General features: G+C 43.2%; 2 protein-coding genes across 3 annotated transcripts; both read left to right on the top strand.

Moving 5' to 3' along the window:
• Positions 1-142: 142 nt before the first annotated feature.
• Positions 143-1,271, top strand: LOC120456489 (lysozyme). 2 transcript variants are annotated; one of them, XM_039643354.2, is made up of 3 exons: positions 143-321; positions 411-560; positions 620-849. In XM_039643354.2, the coding sequence occupies exons 1-3, from the start codon at positions 159-161 to the stop codon at positions 763-765; spliced, it is 459 nt and encodes a 152-aa protein (XP_039499288.1). In that variant the 5' UTR covers positions 143-158; the 3' UTR covers positions 766-849. The 2 variants fall into 2 exon arrangements, with proteins under 2 accessions (XP_039499288.1, XP_039499289.1); XM_039643355.2 differs by having other exon boundaries at positions 160-325; positions 620-1,271.
• Positions 1,272-3,308: 2,037 nt separating this feature from the next.
• On the top strand, positions 3,309-5,500 carry LOC120456700 (hornerin). Its single transcript, XM_039643666.2, has one exon. The coding sequence runs from the start codon at positions 3,434-3,436 to the stop codon at positions 5,366-5,368; it is 1,935 nt and encodes a 644-aa protein (XP_039499600.1). The 5' UTR covers positions 3,309-3,433; the 3' UTR covers positions 5,369-5,500.
• The last annotated feature ends 11,407 nt before the right edge of the window (positions 5,501-16,907 follow it).

Genomic DNA, 16,907 nt, shown 5'->3' with positions numbered 1-16,907 from the left:
AGCTTATCTGCCACCGGGTCTCCACTATCTGCCTTCCATCTGACCCCATTGGATGCCATCCCATCCCATTCCATCTTATCCCATTTCCCGGAGGCATTTGGCCAAGGTCACTCGATTCTACGACGCTGCCACAGGTGCCATCGCCAAGCAGTCGCAATATGAGAGCTGCGCTGTTCGGATCGTGGTTCTGGCTGGGATTGGGATTGCTCCTGCTGCTGGCCGGCGACTCCGTCGTGGTTTCCGCCAAGCGCTTCCTGCGCTGTGAACTGGCACGCAAGCTGCTCGACCAGCATGGCTTCGAACGCAGTCTGCTCTCCAATTGTGAGTGGGTGTAACCAATGTAGATATATCAATGAACTAAATGGGGGTGGCCAGTGATCTTCTGTGACTTATGATTTCGCCCATTTAAGGGATTTGTTTGTTGGAGCACGAAAGTGATTTGGATACCGGCAGGATCGCCACCAATCCGAATGGATCTCGCAACTATGGGTTGTTCCAAATCAATGGCCGGTTTTGTCAGGAGGGAAGACGTGGCGGCATCTGCAATGCCAAGTGCGAAGGTTTGAAGGCTCCTCCTGGAAATCGCATTATTCCATTCAAGTTGAACATCTATTTGTAGATTTTCTGGAGGAAAATCTAAGAGAGTCAGCCACTTGCGCCAAGCGCATACAAACCACGGATGGTTTTCGCCACTGGGCAGGATGGCAACGATATTGCCGAAACACCCAGAATTTGCCTAATCTTAAGGTCATCTGTGGTATCTAGCTGTAATTAAGTTATTGCATTCATTTGCTATGCTTGCTATAACAAAAAAATATACTTAAAATATACCCTAAAGTAATCTTAAAAGCTAAATAGTTTTGATATCTTCAAGAACTGTGGCTCCAAAATTACACTACAACGCTAAGGAGTTCCTAAAAAATTCGCGCTGTACCTTGGACGAAAGCAAACAAATGGAATACAGTCGGTTGATCCGAACCCAAATCGGTTTTGCAATGTGGTGAGTTTGGACTCAACAAAGCTTGCGATCGGTTTAAAACCATATCGCACTGACAACCCTACTCGCTCTCTCAGTTTTGCTCCGACATTGGCTCATTATCAAGTTAACGAAAGCTTTGAGCTTTTGCGCCAAAACTTTGTGGAGCACTTGGGGGCACTATCTCACGTACGTGGGGCTTTCATTTGGCGACATCGGCCGAACAAATTGGAGCGTTTTTTCGCAACGTGTGTTCGTTCACAAGAGATCAAAATACATTCAATCCAGAAAGTATGAAAAAAAAGGAAAGCAAAGTAAAGTCCAGTGCCCAGTGCCAGAGATTCGCGCTCTTATATATAACAATCGCATTTCATATATATATCATATATATATTAAACACTCCCTATGTGAAGATATTGTGCCTGCCCCAAATCCCCCATTCCGATCGCCTTATATAAGTTGCCCATACCCCCCGACCAATGTACATATATTATGTGACTAATATATATATATATAATATATATAATATGTGACTCACTTCCCTGCCCCCAACCGGTTCTCCAGTTTCTGAGGAACTGCAAAAGCTATAAACGAGATATGTACAAAGATTTGATGCCTCAGTCGTTGAGCTGCGTTGTGATAAAGTTGATGCAAAAATGAAAACTCAAGTGTATATATGTACATACTTAATTTTTTGTTTTCGTGTTTAAAAGTCCTCGGAACCCATGAGATCTATGTTCCCTCCTATATTATGAATAAGTGCACCCCCTGATATGATTTCGCAAGAAATAGGCCCAAAATACCTTGCTACCCTATGAAATTTTGTGTTTGGAAAATCATATTGAAAGATGAATAATTCTATTTGGTATTGTTTTCATAAGAAAACAGTTCTGTGGAACTATAATGTGAATTTATGTTTTCGTACATAAAACGCCCATTAGAAATGTGATACAAATATCCAAAATATTTGAATACCCCCTAAAAATCAGTGATCTTATTTAAGTTCTGAGTATTTTCGATATACCCAATATTTATGCAATTTTCCAACATATACTTATAATCAGCATTTTCTGATGATGAAAGTCTGGTGGTGAAATTCGTAAACCAAGCTTAATGAATATTTGATGTGTTCATGGTACAATAGTGTTGCATTAAAAAATATATTTATAAAATAAAAAATGTATGATAAGTATATATATATGATATACCACTAATTAATAAAGTCCAATCTAAAGAATCGATGACGTGGTGATGTGCTGATCTCTATACAATAAATTAAATAGTTTTAAGTGTATTTGGCAAATAATAAAATATAAATACAAGCTAAATGGAAAATAAACCTGTGTTGTGTCTTTGTTAAATTGGAATTTAAATGCAGGTACGATATGGTCAGAAAAAATGTCATTTACAGATGATGATTTACTTAGTTCACGAGTGATAACTGATCATGAAGCATTATGAGGATCTTCATTTGAGTCTGTAGCGAATGCTCCCTGATCTCTGATCCTGATACCTTCTACTTAATGTCCTGTAAAGTGAGTTCGGTTCCTTTTTGGGCTGTGAACTTTGCCAGGAAGACTGCATTTCCCATTTTCCAGACTGTTTTTTATCCATTTTGATACTTTCATTATCTTGCGAAATTCCCCATAAACATAATTTCGTTTATGTGGATCAGTTGGATAGTTTCTTTTTCTGTTTGGGTGGCTATTTCATCACATGACGCAACTCTTGAAAAGAAATCCCCACAGCTAAAGCTTTTTTCCACAATTTTTCGGGTTTTGTATTGTTTTGTTTTGGCAATCGGAGAACGACGCAAAATCCACGTACTCGATAGCAAAACAAAGTCGGCATTGGTGTTGGTGAGAGGGCGCCAAGCTACAGACAAGCCTGCCTAACGTGGACCTAGATCAACTTAACTTGCAGTTCAGTTACAAGAACCTTATCAGTGTGTTGTCATTAATAACATTTCGTTGGTATTTAGATTAGGTTTGCAAATGATTGCATACTTTTGTTTATTTATTTTTGTTGTGTATTTCATGGATTGAATATAAATCTAGGCACCACCCAAGCTTATCAGTTGTCTATGCATCATTGCATTCACAAACATAAATATTTTTGTGCAACAAGGTAGCAAGTAACCATCCTTTCGATCATTCGGTTTTGCCAAGGCAGGTTCCACTGTGCCCCAACGGCTCTCCCTTTGTTCGGCGACGCATTTCACAGCTCCACCAGTGTGGGGCGTTCTCACCGCTTCCTTGCCCCCTTTCCGCTCCGCTGGCGCCGACGAACGCTGACGTCGCAGAACGTATAAAAAGTGCCGGCCGGCAAGCGAATGGTATCAGTTTTCAGGCTTTCAGCTTTGTGGCATAGCGTATCCCAGCGAACTCTAACCCGTAAAACCAAGCGAAACCAACAAATATTACACCAGCGAAGGAAAATCCCAAAGAAGAGATCAGCATGAGCGAGTTGTCCAGACTGCAGCAGCAGCAGGATCAGGAGCAAGTTCCCCAGGAGCTGATCGACTGCGACATTGCCTCTTTGGATGATACGACCTCCGAGGTGGGGGTTGTCAAGACGCCACCCCGTAACAAGCAATACACCAATGCCCTGAAGAAGGTGAACAAGTTGCAGCGCGTTCTGGAGCAGGCCCTGGTCATGCTGGCCGAGAAGGAGGCCTGGGGCCAGGAGGGCGATGTCAGGATGCCATCCAGTAACAAGCGATACACCAAAGCCATGAATAAGGTGACTAAGGTGGAGCGCATGCTGGGACACGCACTGATTCTGCTGTCCGAGGAGGAGTTCAAGTGCCGGGAGCAGGCGCAGGAAGGGGGCTCCAAGAAGGCCAAGAAGCAGCTGAAGAAGAAGGCCAAGAAGGACAAGAAGAAGGCCAAGAAGCTGGCCAAGAAGCAGGCCAAGAAACAGGCGGAGGAGCAGACGGCAACTGGGGAGGAGCCCCCCAACACCTCCAGCTCCAGCTCCAGTTCCAGCTCTAGCTCCTCCAGCTCCAGCTCATCCAGTTCCAGTTCGAGCTCCGATTCCGAGGACGAAGAGGTATTCTACGGCTACGGCTGGGCCAGCAATCCTTGGCGCCGTGGACCACATGGCCATCACGGCTTCGGTCGCCGGCTTGGTCACGGTTTTGGCCACAAACATGGTCGCAAGCATGGCCACAAGCATGGTCACGGACCTCATCATCATGGCCGACATGGACATGGACATGGACATGGACATGGACATGGCCGCCCTCACCACCGCCATCCACATGGTCACCACTTCGGACCAACTCATTTTGCACCCCTCTTTGGACCACATTTTGGACCACCCGCTGGACCTTCTCTCTATGACATCGATCGCAGATCCTTTGGCGGACCCTGGCAGGATCAGTGCCAGTTTTTTCGATGGATGGGCCTGCCGCGGGCCCAGAAGAATGCCGCGGCCTGTCGGAGGAGCCACTCGCTGCCTAGACTATCTCGGCGCGACTGTCGTGGAGATCTCGGACTCGGATTCGGATTCGGACCAGAATACGGATACGGATATGGCCAACCGTGTCGACCACATGACCGTCGAGTAGAGAGATCCCTTTCCCGTTCGAGGTCCAGTTCCAGTTCCAGCTCCAGCTCTAGCTCCAGTTCTTCCTCGGAGGATGAGAAGAAAGGGAAGAAGTGCAAGGGCAAAGGCAAGGGCAAAGGCAAGGGCAAAGGCAGAGGAAAGGGAAAGGGCAAGGACAAGAGAAGAAGGCAGCGCTCCTCCTCCAGCTCCTCATCTAGTTCCAGCTCCTCATCGAGCTCCAGTTCCTCATCGAGCAGCAGCTCCAGTTCGGATGACGAAGTGCAAAAGAGGCACCGCCGACATGGGCGTCATTTCGGACCGCCCCATGGCCACCACTTCGGGCCTCCACATGGCCATCACTTTGGGCCACCACATGGCCATCACTTTGGCCCTCCACATGGCCACCACTCTGGTCCATCACATGGCCACCACTCTGGTTCATCACATGGCCACCACTCTGGTCCTCGCCATGAAGGTCACCGTGGCCACCACTTTGGTCCCCATCATGGCGGTCACCATGGCCATCATTTTGGCCCGCATCACAACAGACAACATGGCCCCCAAAGAGAACCCACTGAAGGACCAGCATTTGACCACCAGCGCCGTCCGGAGTTTCCTTTCGCCCATCATGGACCACCACCAGCTGAGTTCCCAGGTCATCGCAGTCGTTCCCTGTCCCGATCCCAGTGCCGCAACGAAAAGCAGACTCGTTTCCCATCCTGTGTCGAGGAAAAGAGCGCCAAAGTCGAGAAGGAAGAGTGCAAGAAGGGAAAGAAGGGAAAGAAGGGAAAGAAGCACGGAAAACGCGGTCATGGACATGGACATGGACATCATCGTGGTTAGGCAATCACAGCCAGCGTTTAAGATGCACTAGGACTCCTTCAATACAACCTATACCCATATATATATCTATACATATATATATATATATACTATACTTTTAATATCCAGAAGCTTCTGTATTATTATATAAATATCGTTTAAATTACATATACAAAAAAATTAAATAAAAAACAAAAATCAAATCAATATCTTTCGCACTTATTATGGCAATTTGGTATCATTTTTTTCTTATTATTTAAGCTAAACTACAATCCAGTTAACTTTTATTAGCGAACCTAATTAATATTATTTAATTAGATTTCTCCATTGAGCGAGTGCGCATGCAAATGATTCAAATGCATTATTAATGCATCGCAAGTGATAAGGACATCAAAAACGCAAACAAAGCTGGCAATAAAAGGGTCCAAATAAATGAAAACCCTCATCGAATGGAATGAGAAATACATTTTAAAATAGATAATTGCGGGTGAGTAATTACTCTTTGAGTGGGTTTGGTGGGGGCTTATGAAGATTACGCACCCCGATAAGGTGGGCATTCCTGAAGAGGTTTTCCCCACACAAATGACGATGCAATGACAGCGATAACACGCCTGATAGGCTTATCAAATTATAGGTCTTTTACCTGATTAAATATTATTGTTTTGTCACAGCGAACCTTGAAAATAAACTCCTTATATTAATTGGCTTATAACAACCTGTGGAAGAACGAAGGATGCGGACTGGATGTTCTCCTTCAAGTGGGCACACTTTGTGGCTGTAACTGTTCTCAGCAATGGAGGGGAAGTTCCGACTATCAGATATCCAGCATTCTGTTAAAAGTTATTCAAATAAATTCAACTTTCGACTTTATTTGAATGTCAAAAAATAAGTAGCACAACTGCTTAGAAACACAAGTTTTTTAAATAAGAAAACAGCATGTTTTCTAGCGCTAAAGTTTTTCCTGCTCTTAGGCGCTTTTAAGAGAGCCAAAATACTGGGAACAGCAGTGAGAACACCATGCGGGTGGGAACACACGCTTGCAGTACCCCAAGCCACTGTTCCCACATTCTAATTACTGGGTGGGCGGCGAATGGGAACGGCTTTTGTCTATAGCTCGTCTGGCAGATCGGTGGCGGTGGAAATCTGACTTCCACTTTTTTGGGGGGTGCGGACCCAGTGGAGCTGTGGGCCAAAGTTGAAGAAACGCCGGGTAGTTGGCCTGCGTGGCCAAAGTGCTGTTTAATAATGGAGCAGTTCGTTTGAGCTGCGAGTGCTGGAGTGAACTCCTGACCTCTGACCGGGCCGGCGGACCAGGAAGTGACCAGGGAAAAGTGCTGGGAAATCGCTCCATTTCATTGCCACAACGGCTACAAACAGGTGGCAACAGGTAAGCGGAAAAGCACACGAATCTATGGATAGGGGAGGGGGATTGGGTGCACAAGTTCAATGGAAAACTTTATTCGATTTTTGTGACAATGTGACAGGCGCTGCAACTTTTCTTGGCCTTTTTGTGTTGTTCGTTGTTACTTTTTTTTTTGTTTTTCAAGCACGCTGACAATCGAAAAAGTTCATTTGTTTTCACCAGCAATTTGCACAGTGAAAAATGCCACGAAATAGATTTTATTTTATTATTTTATTTCCTCGAACATAAATCACAATCCAGCATGAAACTGGATTGTTCCAAAGTTCACCTTTACTTCGCCAATACAGTAAATTGTTATTAAGTACGAAATCGACTTGACTGCATTTTCCTTACCCAAAGTCCCTTTTTCCACTTTCGTTGTCACTTGCAGGTCCGTTAATTTCCTAAAAACAAATACTTGCGCAGGGGCAAAGTCAGCAAAAAAAAAGAGACGAAAGTGTAGCTTGAATAGCGAAAGCTGCCGGAAGTCGATTTTTGAGCGGAAATAATTTTGCCACATGTTAGAAAATAAAAAAACGATGAAGGCAATACTAAAACAAAGTCACGCGCAGAAAATGGGTCTGAAAGGTGGGGAAAATTGCGGCGGGAAACGAAGGATGTGGCGCAAATCCTTCCGCTGTCGTCATTGTCGAAAGCTTAAAATTCAATATAAACGAAGGATCCACCGCGTCCCTTTCCGATTTTCCGCTCAGAGGGTAGCCGTATACACGCTTTTATGGCACATTTATATGTTTATATATATTTTTTAATAATTTTCCTTATTTCCCTTAAGACAGGTGGAAAACGCTGAGGGGCTTACTTCTTAGTTCTGTGTGTGTGTCAAACGCAGGCAAAGTAAACAGATGAGTCGAATCAGTTTTATTTGGCTAAAACTTTCGTTTTCCGCTCACTTTGTTCGGTAATCTCACTTTATTTTGGTATCTTAAAAAGAGGCAGCTCGTTGGGAAATGATAAATGCCAGTGGATTTTAAAGAAAAACAATAGAGTAATCTGCACCTTTGTAGGTCTGTTTCGCCTTAAAAGTGACAGCCGAAAAGTATGCAACGCATTGCATTCCAGCTCCGCAGCTCCGTGATATCAGCGCAAATAAGCTGAGCGCTGTGATGACAGCGTGCGCTCGTTTTTCTCCGAATTTTCCCTCTTTTCTTTGCGTTCCTTTTTGGTCTTCTTTTTTTTTCCGGCAGCAGCAGTCTCTGCTAACTGGCAAACAATGGCCACCATAATACTACACAATAGATATTTGTCAGGAGGCATTGGGTGGCTGGCTGGCTGGATGGTTGGATGGTTGGATGGTTGGGCGACTTGGGTGGCTAGGTGGCTAGGTGGCTAGGTGCGAATGCAGATACATAGAAAGTTATACGAATGTTACGTGCGCAGAGTGCCAGAGCAGTGGAAACAAAACTGTAACAATGGGCGGGTGACCCCGACAACCCACCTTCCATTCGAATGATAACCCTTAGCCCAGTTGCAACGCATTTCGTATGCAGCTCTTGTCCGGCAACGCAGCCTTTACGCTTCTGGTTCTGGTTCTAGTTCTCCTTCCGCCCCCTCAACACCAGCCACACTACTAGCATTTTTCGGTTCCATTTACACAAGCCGGGCTAAGCAAACAGGGGCGAAGAAGGTGAAGATGAAGACAGGACAGCGGCAGCATGATGGAAGCAGGACAAAAAGTGCAGTTGGCAAGGTCAACACGGCGTATGCGCGATGTTTGAGGACTTTTATACACCCGCTCGCTACCTGGGCACTGTCATTAATTTTCAGAATTCTGAGAACGCCAGACAAGGTATAATTAGGTATTTAGACTTCGTTCATATTAGGGAAATATGAGCATGTGTATATTAATAGGCAGTTGTGTTTCTGAAAATTATACGTTTCATGTTGCAAAATGTCGTTGATCGGAAGCTACGTTGGCAAAAGTATGGAACAAAAAACTCAATAATGGGAGAATTTCCAAAGAAACATTGGCTCTTAGAAGCGCGGTAATTGAAAATAGTCCGGAAATGTAATTGAACTGCCCGCCAATATGACAACCAAATTAAATCGTTTAAATTATATGCAGGCTTTCAGTTAATAAATTATCAGTGTTCTATGTAAATGCAAATAAATACGAGCTCCTGTGATTGGGATTTCCATTGAATGGCTCCCCCGGGGCAAAAAGGTGAAGGCTATCTTTATGAGCACTTGCCAATGATAAATGGTAAGCCATTTTTTATATACATATATACTCGTATAGCTAGATATAGATAGGCATAGATTTCCATTTCAGTTGTGTGATTATTATTAAACCAGTGCTTTGTTCAAAATTCCGCCCATCGATGGCAATTGCGAATGCGATTTTTCTTCAGCGAAATCTGCATACGAAGATGTGACAAATTGGACGCTATAAGAGCCAATTATTCCATTTACTTAGTCGCACACACACACACCCGCACACCCACATGCGAAGTGAAATCAAAATCTTTATTAAAACATTTTATGCAAATGAATAAATAAGCAAGTGGCGGACAGGCAAAAAAAAGAGAAAAAAAGGTGGCAGCAAAGGAAAACACTGAGGGGAAAATCTGACTGACAGTCGTCAGAGATGTTTCGCTCTCAGACAGAGACGGCGATAGGCGGAGTGAGGAGTGAGGGAGACGGCAGCGGCAACGCATTTACATAAATATTACAAGGCTATTACTCGCCGCCCGTGTGCCACGCCCCAACGCCCCCTTCATAGGCAAACACGCATGTGTGTGTGTGTGTGTGTGCATTACAATAATATGAAAATTATTTGTAATGTAATTTCAACTTAATAAATGTTCATTTTCATATAAAGCGACAACTCATTTTACTCCGCAGCAGGTACGTGTGTGCGTACACCAAGAGAAACGCACACAAACGGGTGGGAAACTATACAATTGCAAAAATACATATGTATGTATATAGCAGAAGCCAATTTGGCTCTTAGAATCTTCGATCTAAATGCTCGATTTGAAATGCTAATAATATTTATTTTTAATAACATATGTATACACATTTGTCTATTTTGCGAGTGTCTAAGGAATTACAGAAGTCGCGGGGAGGTGAGAAAAGAGCTGAAGTCCAACAGCACGACAGGAAGTGAAGTTGTCGAAAGTGAATTTGCATAAACGTATGAAATTTTAATATTTACGACAACATTTTCAACCACTTCCCAATCCCCTTCTCCCCCCACCAAGCACACACACACACAGACACGCGCCGTGCACTCAACTCACGCACACCAGCGCACTGGCAGCATTTTCCTTTTGAGCTGCATACTTTGGGGCGCAGACAAAAAAGTTTTTTCCAGCCTACGGCAACTCGTCCACAGCACCTGAATGTAGACGAGCACATGTAGATGACAATGTTGCTTTCCGCCTGCCAAAGTGGGCGCTGAATGGAGGAAGGGGGAGTGGCAGCAGAAGGAAAGTTGGGGGAATGAAAGAAGAAGGCAGGAGGAGCAGGACAAGGAGGAGCAGGAGGAGAAAGGCACTCACCGAGTGTAAACTAAATTGAGTTAGCACCGAATTGGGCAACGAGTTCGGAGTTCGGAACTTGAGGATGGCCCACTTGGCAGCTAGCGGATTCGCCTCAATTGCGGGTGTTTTAAATGAATCCGAGTGGCCCCAAAAATGCTAAATAAGCTGCAGTTTAAGTGGAATAGTTGAACTTTTAAATAGCCGCTTGACATAAATTTATAAGCCAACTTGGGCTAAATATTAAATTAAATATTTGTAATCCAACTTGGGCTAAAGAATGAACAAATCCCCCGATGTCTGTATAAGACATTTAAATATATACTCAGCTAAGCAAACACTTCTGGTTTCAGTAGCCCCCCGAAGGCTCCAAAAAATCCTGTACAGAGAGTTCCAGTTCCCACAGGAGATTACAACCCATGGCCCAGGTTTCCCCATCGATTTGGCCAGTTTGGCATTACGAAAGCAGCGAGGCGGAACTGCTCCGGTTTTTGGGTAATTCATTTGGTCACACCAGGTGGGCACTGCCACACCCAAAGGAGCCTCAAAGGAGCCCCCAAAGGAGCAGCTGGACTTGGATTTGTTACTTGAAATTGGCCCAGCGAATCGATTGTTTTGCCAAATTTCACGTTGGCCATTGCAGTTGCGGTTGAAAACTCCGGGGTTTTTCGTTTGTGCCAAACGGAATAGAGCTGCTTTAGCGAACCGAAATAGCCATTGTTTATGGGCCCGGTTCATTAGCATTGGGTCCCGCGGCTATATCGCCATTCGTGTGCAATTAGCACCGCCATTTAAACGATGCCCTGCAATCCCATGTTTACTCCATCAGTCAGCTCAAATGTTAGTTTAATTGTTTTCGACTTAAATACGCATATAAGTAGCTAAATGGTTTTCTAAATATTCTACTTGAGAGAACTCCTACTCGACTTCCTCTTCACCATCGTCTTCGTCTTTGAATCGTATCGAATCGAAACGAATCGAATCGCTTTTAATGTTCTTTTTAATGGCTTTTATTGCGCTGGTCAATCGCTTCTCGATTGTTTTTCAAAAGAATCACTCTGCGAACTGAAGCCCATTAAATTGCCATTGAGCATGGACAGCATTCGCAATCGACGAGTGAGCCTGGCTTTTCATACATGGACTTTAAAATTGAAGCCATGCGCTGCTGTCAAAAGTGAGTGAATATAAAATAAGCGACAGAAAATACAAATCTTTAGATGGTATTTGTTTGCAAGTAGAACTGATAATAGTTTATATATGTATATAGGATATCGTATACCATTACATTCTGGAGCACACATAAATTTGAAATTTCATTAGATATTGATTGCCAACTAGCAGCCATGCAGCGTGGAAGATCAAAGTTTTCCGCTCGCTTTTCCGAAGTCGACGCCGGTTCAAATATTTGCCCATTTACCCTTTGACGTTGCGTAAATTGATTATGGCGAAATCACAGAGCACTGCTCATTTACAACAAAAATAAATAATAAAAAATACAAAATCGAGTGTCGTGTGTGCTCGTGTGTGAAAAATAGTGTTTGCGTATGTTTTACCAATTTTATTACTTTGCACACTGCCTCCTGACAGTAATAAAACTTGAAATGTTCGCACAATTCGCTGATGGATTAATGGCAAAAAAAACGTAGCATTTTTATGCAAAAAAAAGTAGCAATTTTAATGCAAAAAAGTCGAGCAAGCGCTTTTTCAACAACTGCTTATTTTTTATAATAATCATTTGCTAGAATGAGAGCATGTAGCAACAAAAAATTGGATTTTTGAGTCTGTCGGCTTGATTGTAATTGTGTTGATTGTAATGGAAACTTCTTCATTTTCCGCCCCACACAAACACATACCCAAAAAACTACTCACCAAGGTCGAGAAAACCTGTCAACACGACGCAATTAACGCGGCGCCCCGAAAAGAAATGGGAAAATTGTGAGCAATCGGAAAATGCGGCCAGTTTATTTTGGCTCAATAATGAGGCATTTTCAGGAAATTTTCACTTAATTCGCCCCATTTTCTTGTCCCTTTGCAAATGCCAATCAAACAAAGTCGGTTTTAATTAAAGCTCCCCTGTCATTTTTATCGAATGTGTGGCTGGCCTCATTACATATTACATACATACATGTATATGTGGGATGTGGAATGTGAGGGGTTTTTCCGGAGTTTTCCGGAGTTTCCAGCGATATTTAATTGTTATTTAATTGCTCGTTTTGTCGGATGAACATATACGCTTGATGGCAATTTATTGACGGAGTTTATTCTTTATTTACAAGTTAATTAATATTACATGAGTCGTTATTAATGGCACAGGGCAAATGAGTACTACTTTTAATTACCTTATTAACATTATTTCTCTTTTTGTTGATATTTTTTTTTTCTTGTGTTATAAGACAGCGATTTATTTCCACGTACACTGTGGGAAATTTGTAAACATATTTGAGAGTTGCATGTGATATCTTCAGAGCTGCTGCTGCATCGTTGATCGATATGTTTACGCTCCTTGAGCGATTGCGATTCCGATTGCGATTGCGATAGCGATTAATTAAGCCAAGGACATATTACGTACAAATACTTTTGGCCGGGTTTCTATGGCTGCACGATAAGTCTCTTCGATTCAATTAAAAGCTGCATTGGCAGTCGCAACAAATTGGTAATCAATACAGACAGTGAACCAGGATGAAAAGGACCTCTTCGCTGGCAGACAGTGTGGCACATAAGTGTAAATGCAGTCGGCAAAATGGTGGGAGGGAGTAGGGGGGAGTGCAGTGATTGATGTTTAGCATTTGACCCAGGAGCGACTGCAGATTGCAGATTGCCTGCCGCTCTCCACTCGAGAGTTGAGAGTCGAGTGTAGAGAGTCCTGGTTTTGTCCTGGTTGCAGGACGTGGCAGGACGAGTGCATCGTTCTTTATGCCATGCATAAATTACGTGCCACCAGCAAGGACTTTTCACTTTGTTAACTTTGTGAAAATTGCATAAACACACACACATACACATACACACACAGAGAGATGCAGCCACCCATTTGCCCAGCGACTTGGACACACATCCGGCACATCCGGCTATTCGACTATCCGGCCATCGGGAAAACTGTTGCTCCCGGCAAGAAAAACAGTTCTCCTGCATTCGCCAAGATAAGAAAGGCGGCTTATTGTCACTGTGAAATGCCAGCAAGCTGGCAAACTGGAAAACTGGAAAACTGGTAACTTGGCAAGTTGGCTGCTAAATCTAAAGGCTTCGCCAAATGACTTGGTAAATTATTGAGCCACTCTCAATTCAACTAAAATCCCAGTGCAGTGAAACCTTTTCAAAAATCAATCAGTTTCCACTGGACTGATGCAATTATGAGTGAGATTTTCCCGAACGTATAGTTCAGTTCAAGAGCTCTTCAAAAAATGGCGACGCAATTGGCGGGCTTGCAACTGATTGAGCGCATAAAGTTGGGGGAAATTGCCAGACAAGTGGGGCTAACTACGAGTGAGTTTTCCGCGCGCGGAAAGGCGGAAAAGTCGGAATGGTCGGAATGGTCGGAAAAGTCGGATAGTCGGGGCCTGTGGCTGGAATCGATAGCATGCATTTACAATGAGCTGAAAGTGAGCGCCACATGCCGAGATGGCGAGATGGCGAGATGGCGAGTTGCTGAGATGCCGAAGCACTCGGATGGCATGTTAATTAACTAAATCGTTTTAATGGCTCCCTTTTCAGATGGGAAATGGGAATGGTAACGAAGGCGCAGCCATCGTCGTTTAAATCTTTACTAAGCTGTTGAGCAAAGCGCATTAAATTGTAATGAGAGGGCGGCACAAAATGCTTCTTATTTTTTGTTATTCTTTTCCATTATTTCGCTTTTTCTGCCTAGGCCAAGGTCATGGCTTGACAAGCCGCTTAAAACATTAACTTATTATTCCACATTTTTTTTCCCTTTTTTCTTTTTTTTTTTTTCTGCCCCGCATTGGTGGCAAAACAAAGGGAATTGCTTTTAATTATGACTGGGGCTAGACGAGCCAAATGTTTGAAGTTATTAGACCCTCGAGGATCCGGATCCGGCGGCATTAGCCTAATGTTTGCATCGCAATAAAAAAATACAAAAAAGTATAGAAATCGTTGATGAAATTTTCTGGCGATTTTCGCAATAATTAGCAGAGCGAGCTGATATTTAATAAATCAGCAATAGTAAGCATAGTTTATAGTACACGATGTCGTTCGAGACTCAAGTGCCTGCAAGGATGTGAAGCCACTTTTAATTGCTTTCCTAATTAGAGCCATTAGGAGCACATCCTTGCGAGCAGACAGGCGCAACTTTTTAATGGATGCTGATGTAGAATGTAGAAGGGGTAACTTCGTAATCGTAATTCCATTCATGTGACGACTAAAGACAATGGCAAGTACAGGATTCCTGTCGACAGTGACAGCCGCAAGGTGGCTGACTCAACCTTTCGTCCTGCGGATCCTTGTGCCGCTCAGTTTTGCTTTTGCTTTTGCTTTTGCGATTATCAAGGCCATTTGCCATTTGTTGTTGGCACTACCTTCTTACACAAAATACCGCACACAGGACCAATGGCTGATCAAAGTGCTTGGCAGGACACAGAAAGGAGCAGCGGAGCAAAAACAGAACGGGACGTGCTAATTGCCAGCGTGCATGGGCTGCTACATTTCGGAAAAGCTTGCAAATTACATTACACATACGCCACGTTGCCGCACAGCGACAAAGGACTGCGTGGCAATAGGCAGGCACGGCACTCACTTAATCAGACAATTATGCCGCGCTAATATCGTAGTAATCTTCAGCTTAATGCTTTTCATTTCGCCCATAAGCCTTTGAGGGCAACATTCAGCGCACGGCAGTTGGCAATTTTTCAATTAAAACCGCTAGACGCATGTGGCAGCTTCATGAATGTATCAAAAACTTGTTCGCCCACAGCGCTGAATGGGTGCGACTTGCGAATACCGTAGGTTGTCTGCTGAAATGCAGTTACTAAGAGCAGCTACTCCCACAAATGTTTGGTATTCCAGATAAATGAGTTGCATAAGCTTGGCGATAACTGAGGTGGAAAATGTGTGAAATGTATTAAATCATGCAATTAGCATGCTTTTCCAGGGTATTGGGTCTATAAAAAGGTTGCTCGTGGCAGGTGGTCGGGCCATCTGTCAGTTGGTCTGTGTGTCAGGCGCTTTTTGCTGCACGTTGCCATGCGCGACGGCAAAAGGGAAAAGAGGAAAAGCGGAAAGGAGGAAAAACTGCTGCTTATGGCGGCCCGTTGAGCGATGCCGAGGGAAATTCGAGGGAAAGTCGGAAAATGGCGTGGGTGCCAGCGTTCAGTAAAAAGCGGAGGAGCTAGCCCCAAATGAAATTGACCTTTGGCGGGCCGAGAGTCGATGCGTGTGGGCTGTGCATTTTGTCGGAGCAACCGGAGCCACTGCACACGCGGCGTATACGTAATGCCGTATAGCCACATTTAGTACGAGTATGCATATGCATATGTGCACACACGGGCACCTGATTGAATTATCTTTTGGCCTTCGGTTGCCCGTAGTGCAGCAGCATTTGCAGCGGCTGTTCGACATAATTTGGTTTTGGTTTCGGTTTTGGTTTTGCTTAGTTGTGTGCCATGGCTCTAATTAATTCGCCGGACACTGGAGTTTTGGCCTAAAGCCTTTTTGTAATTCCATTGCAGCCGCCCAACTATCTGCAATTTGTCCTTATCTTAGCTGAATTATGAATAATTATAAAAGTTGTGTGCCCGAGATCCACTCACCGCGCTGGTTTACTTTCCATTTTTCTACCTGCAATTCATTTGCAATGAAAACATCTAGCGAATGAGTGAGAAAATCATTAATATAACTTTTATCAAAAAAGTGATTTTTGCAAATGGATTTTTTACAATAACTTTGCTAAAAATGGTTATATAGCTAAATGAATGACCGTTTTGTACAGCTAATTAACCTTTCTAAAGATCCCTATCACTTTTTGGTGTATTTAGAGAAAACAAATTTTTTTCGAATTTTCGCATTTTCGGTAAGGGGTACCATCATCAAAATTTGCAAAAAATGGCTAAAAAATAGATTTGCCTTTTGAGGACACCGTTCGATTGGAAATTGAAATACGAACTCAACGAGGTATGCCATTCTATATTCAGACAACTTTTTTGATTGTTATGGCCAAAAAACTGATGATTTTATGAGGGAAATTCAGAAAAGCGACTTTTGGCTAAAATGAAGATATTTTTTGGGCATTTTGATCATAACTTGGCTAAAAATGATCACAAACATGAAAGAAATACTGTTTTGGGCAGCTTATTAACAATAGTAACCATTTCTGTCCCTTTTGGAGAAAGATTTTTTTTCGAATTTTTGCTTATTTTTTAAGGGGTATCATCATCAAAATTTGCAAAAATGGGAAAAAATAAAAATTTCCAAATTTGAATCCAGATCGATTGGGGATTTAATTACGAATCTAACGAGGTATGATACTCCATATTTATTTCATGTTTTATAGGCATATTATGCAGTTGGGCTAAATACTACAGAACGTGTACAATAAACTTGTATGGATTTCGTATTCGCATAAGCGAGCCACACAAGAGCCACAATGAATCACTTGCTTATCTGGCTGGTGTTTACTTATTTTTACCGCGCACAAGTTTGCAGTTTTTAC

This window comes from Drosophila santomea, chromosome X (assembly GCF_016746245.2).
Source record: "Drosophila santomea strain STO CAGO 1482 chromosome X, Prin_Dsan_1.1, whole genome shotgun sequence".
Lineage (NCBI taxonomy): Eukaryota > Metazoa > Arthropoda > Insecta > Diptera > Drosophilidae > Drosophila > Drosophila santomea.
Note: the sequence above shows the minus strand (reverse complement) of the source record. Positions and strands in the feature narration are given on the sequence as shown.

What these genes read in the sequence shown, in the direction of transcription:
- LOC120456700 (XM_039643666.2), top strand. Translation starts at nt 3,434, where the DNA reads ATGAGCGAGTTGTCCAGACTGCAGCAGCAGCAGGATCAGGAGCAAGTT.
- LOC120456489 (XM_039643354.2), top strand. Translation starts at nt 159, where the DNA reads ATGAGAGCTGCGCTGTTCGGATCGTGGTTCTGGCTGGGATTGGGATTG. An exon ending in ACGCAGTCTGCTCTCCAATT is followed by an intron (nt 322 to 410) that starts GTGAGTGGGTGT and finishes CGCCCATTTAAG; the next exon opens with GGATTTGTTTGTTGGAGCAC. An exon ending in CTGCAATGCCAAGTGCGAAG is followed by an intron (nt 561 to 619) that starts GTTTGAAGGCTC and finishes ATCTATTTGTAG; the next exon opens with ATTTTCTGGAGGAAAATCTA.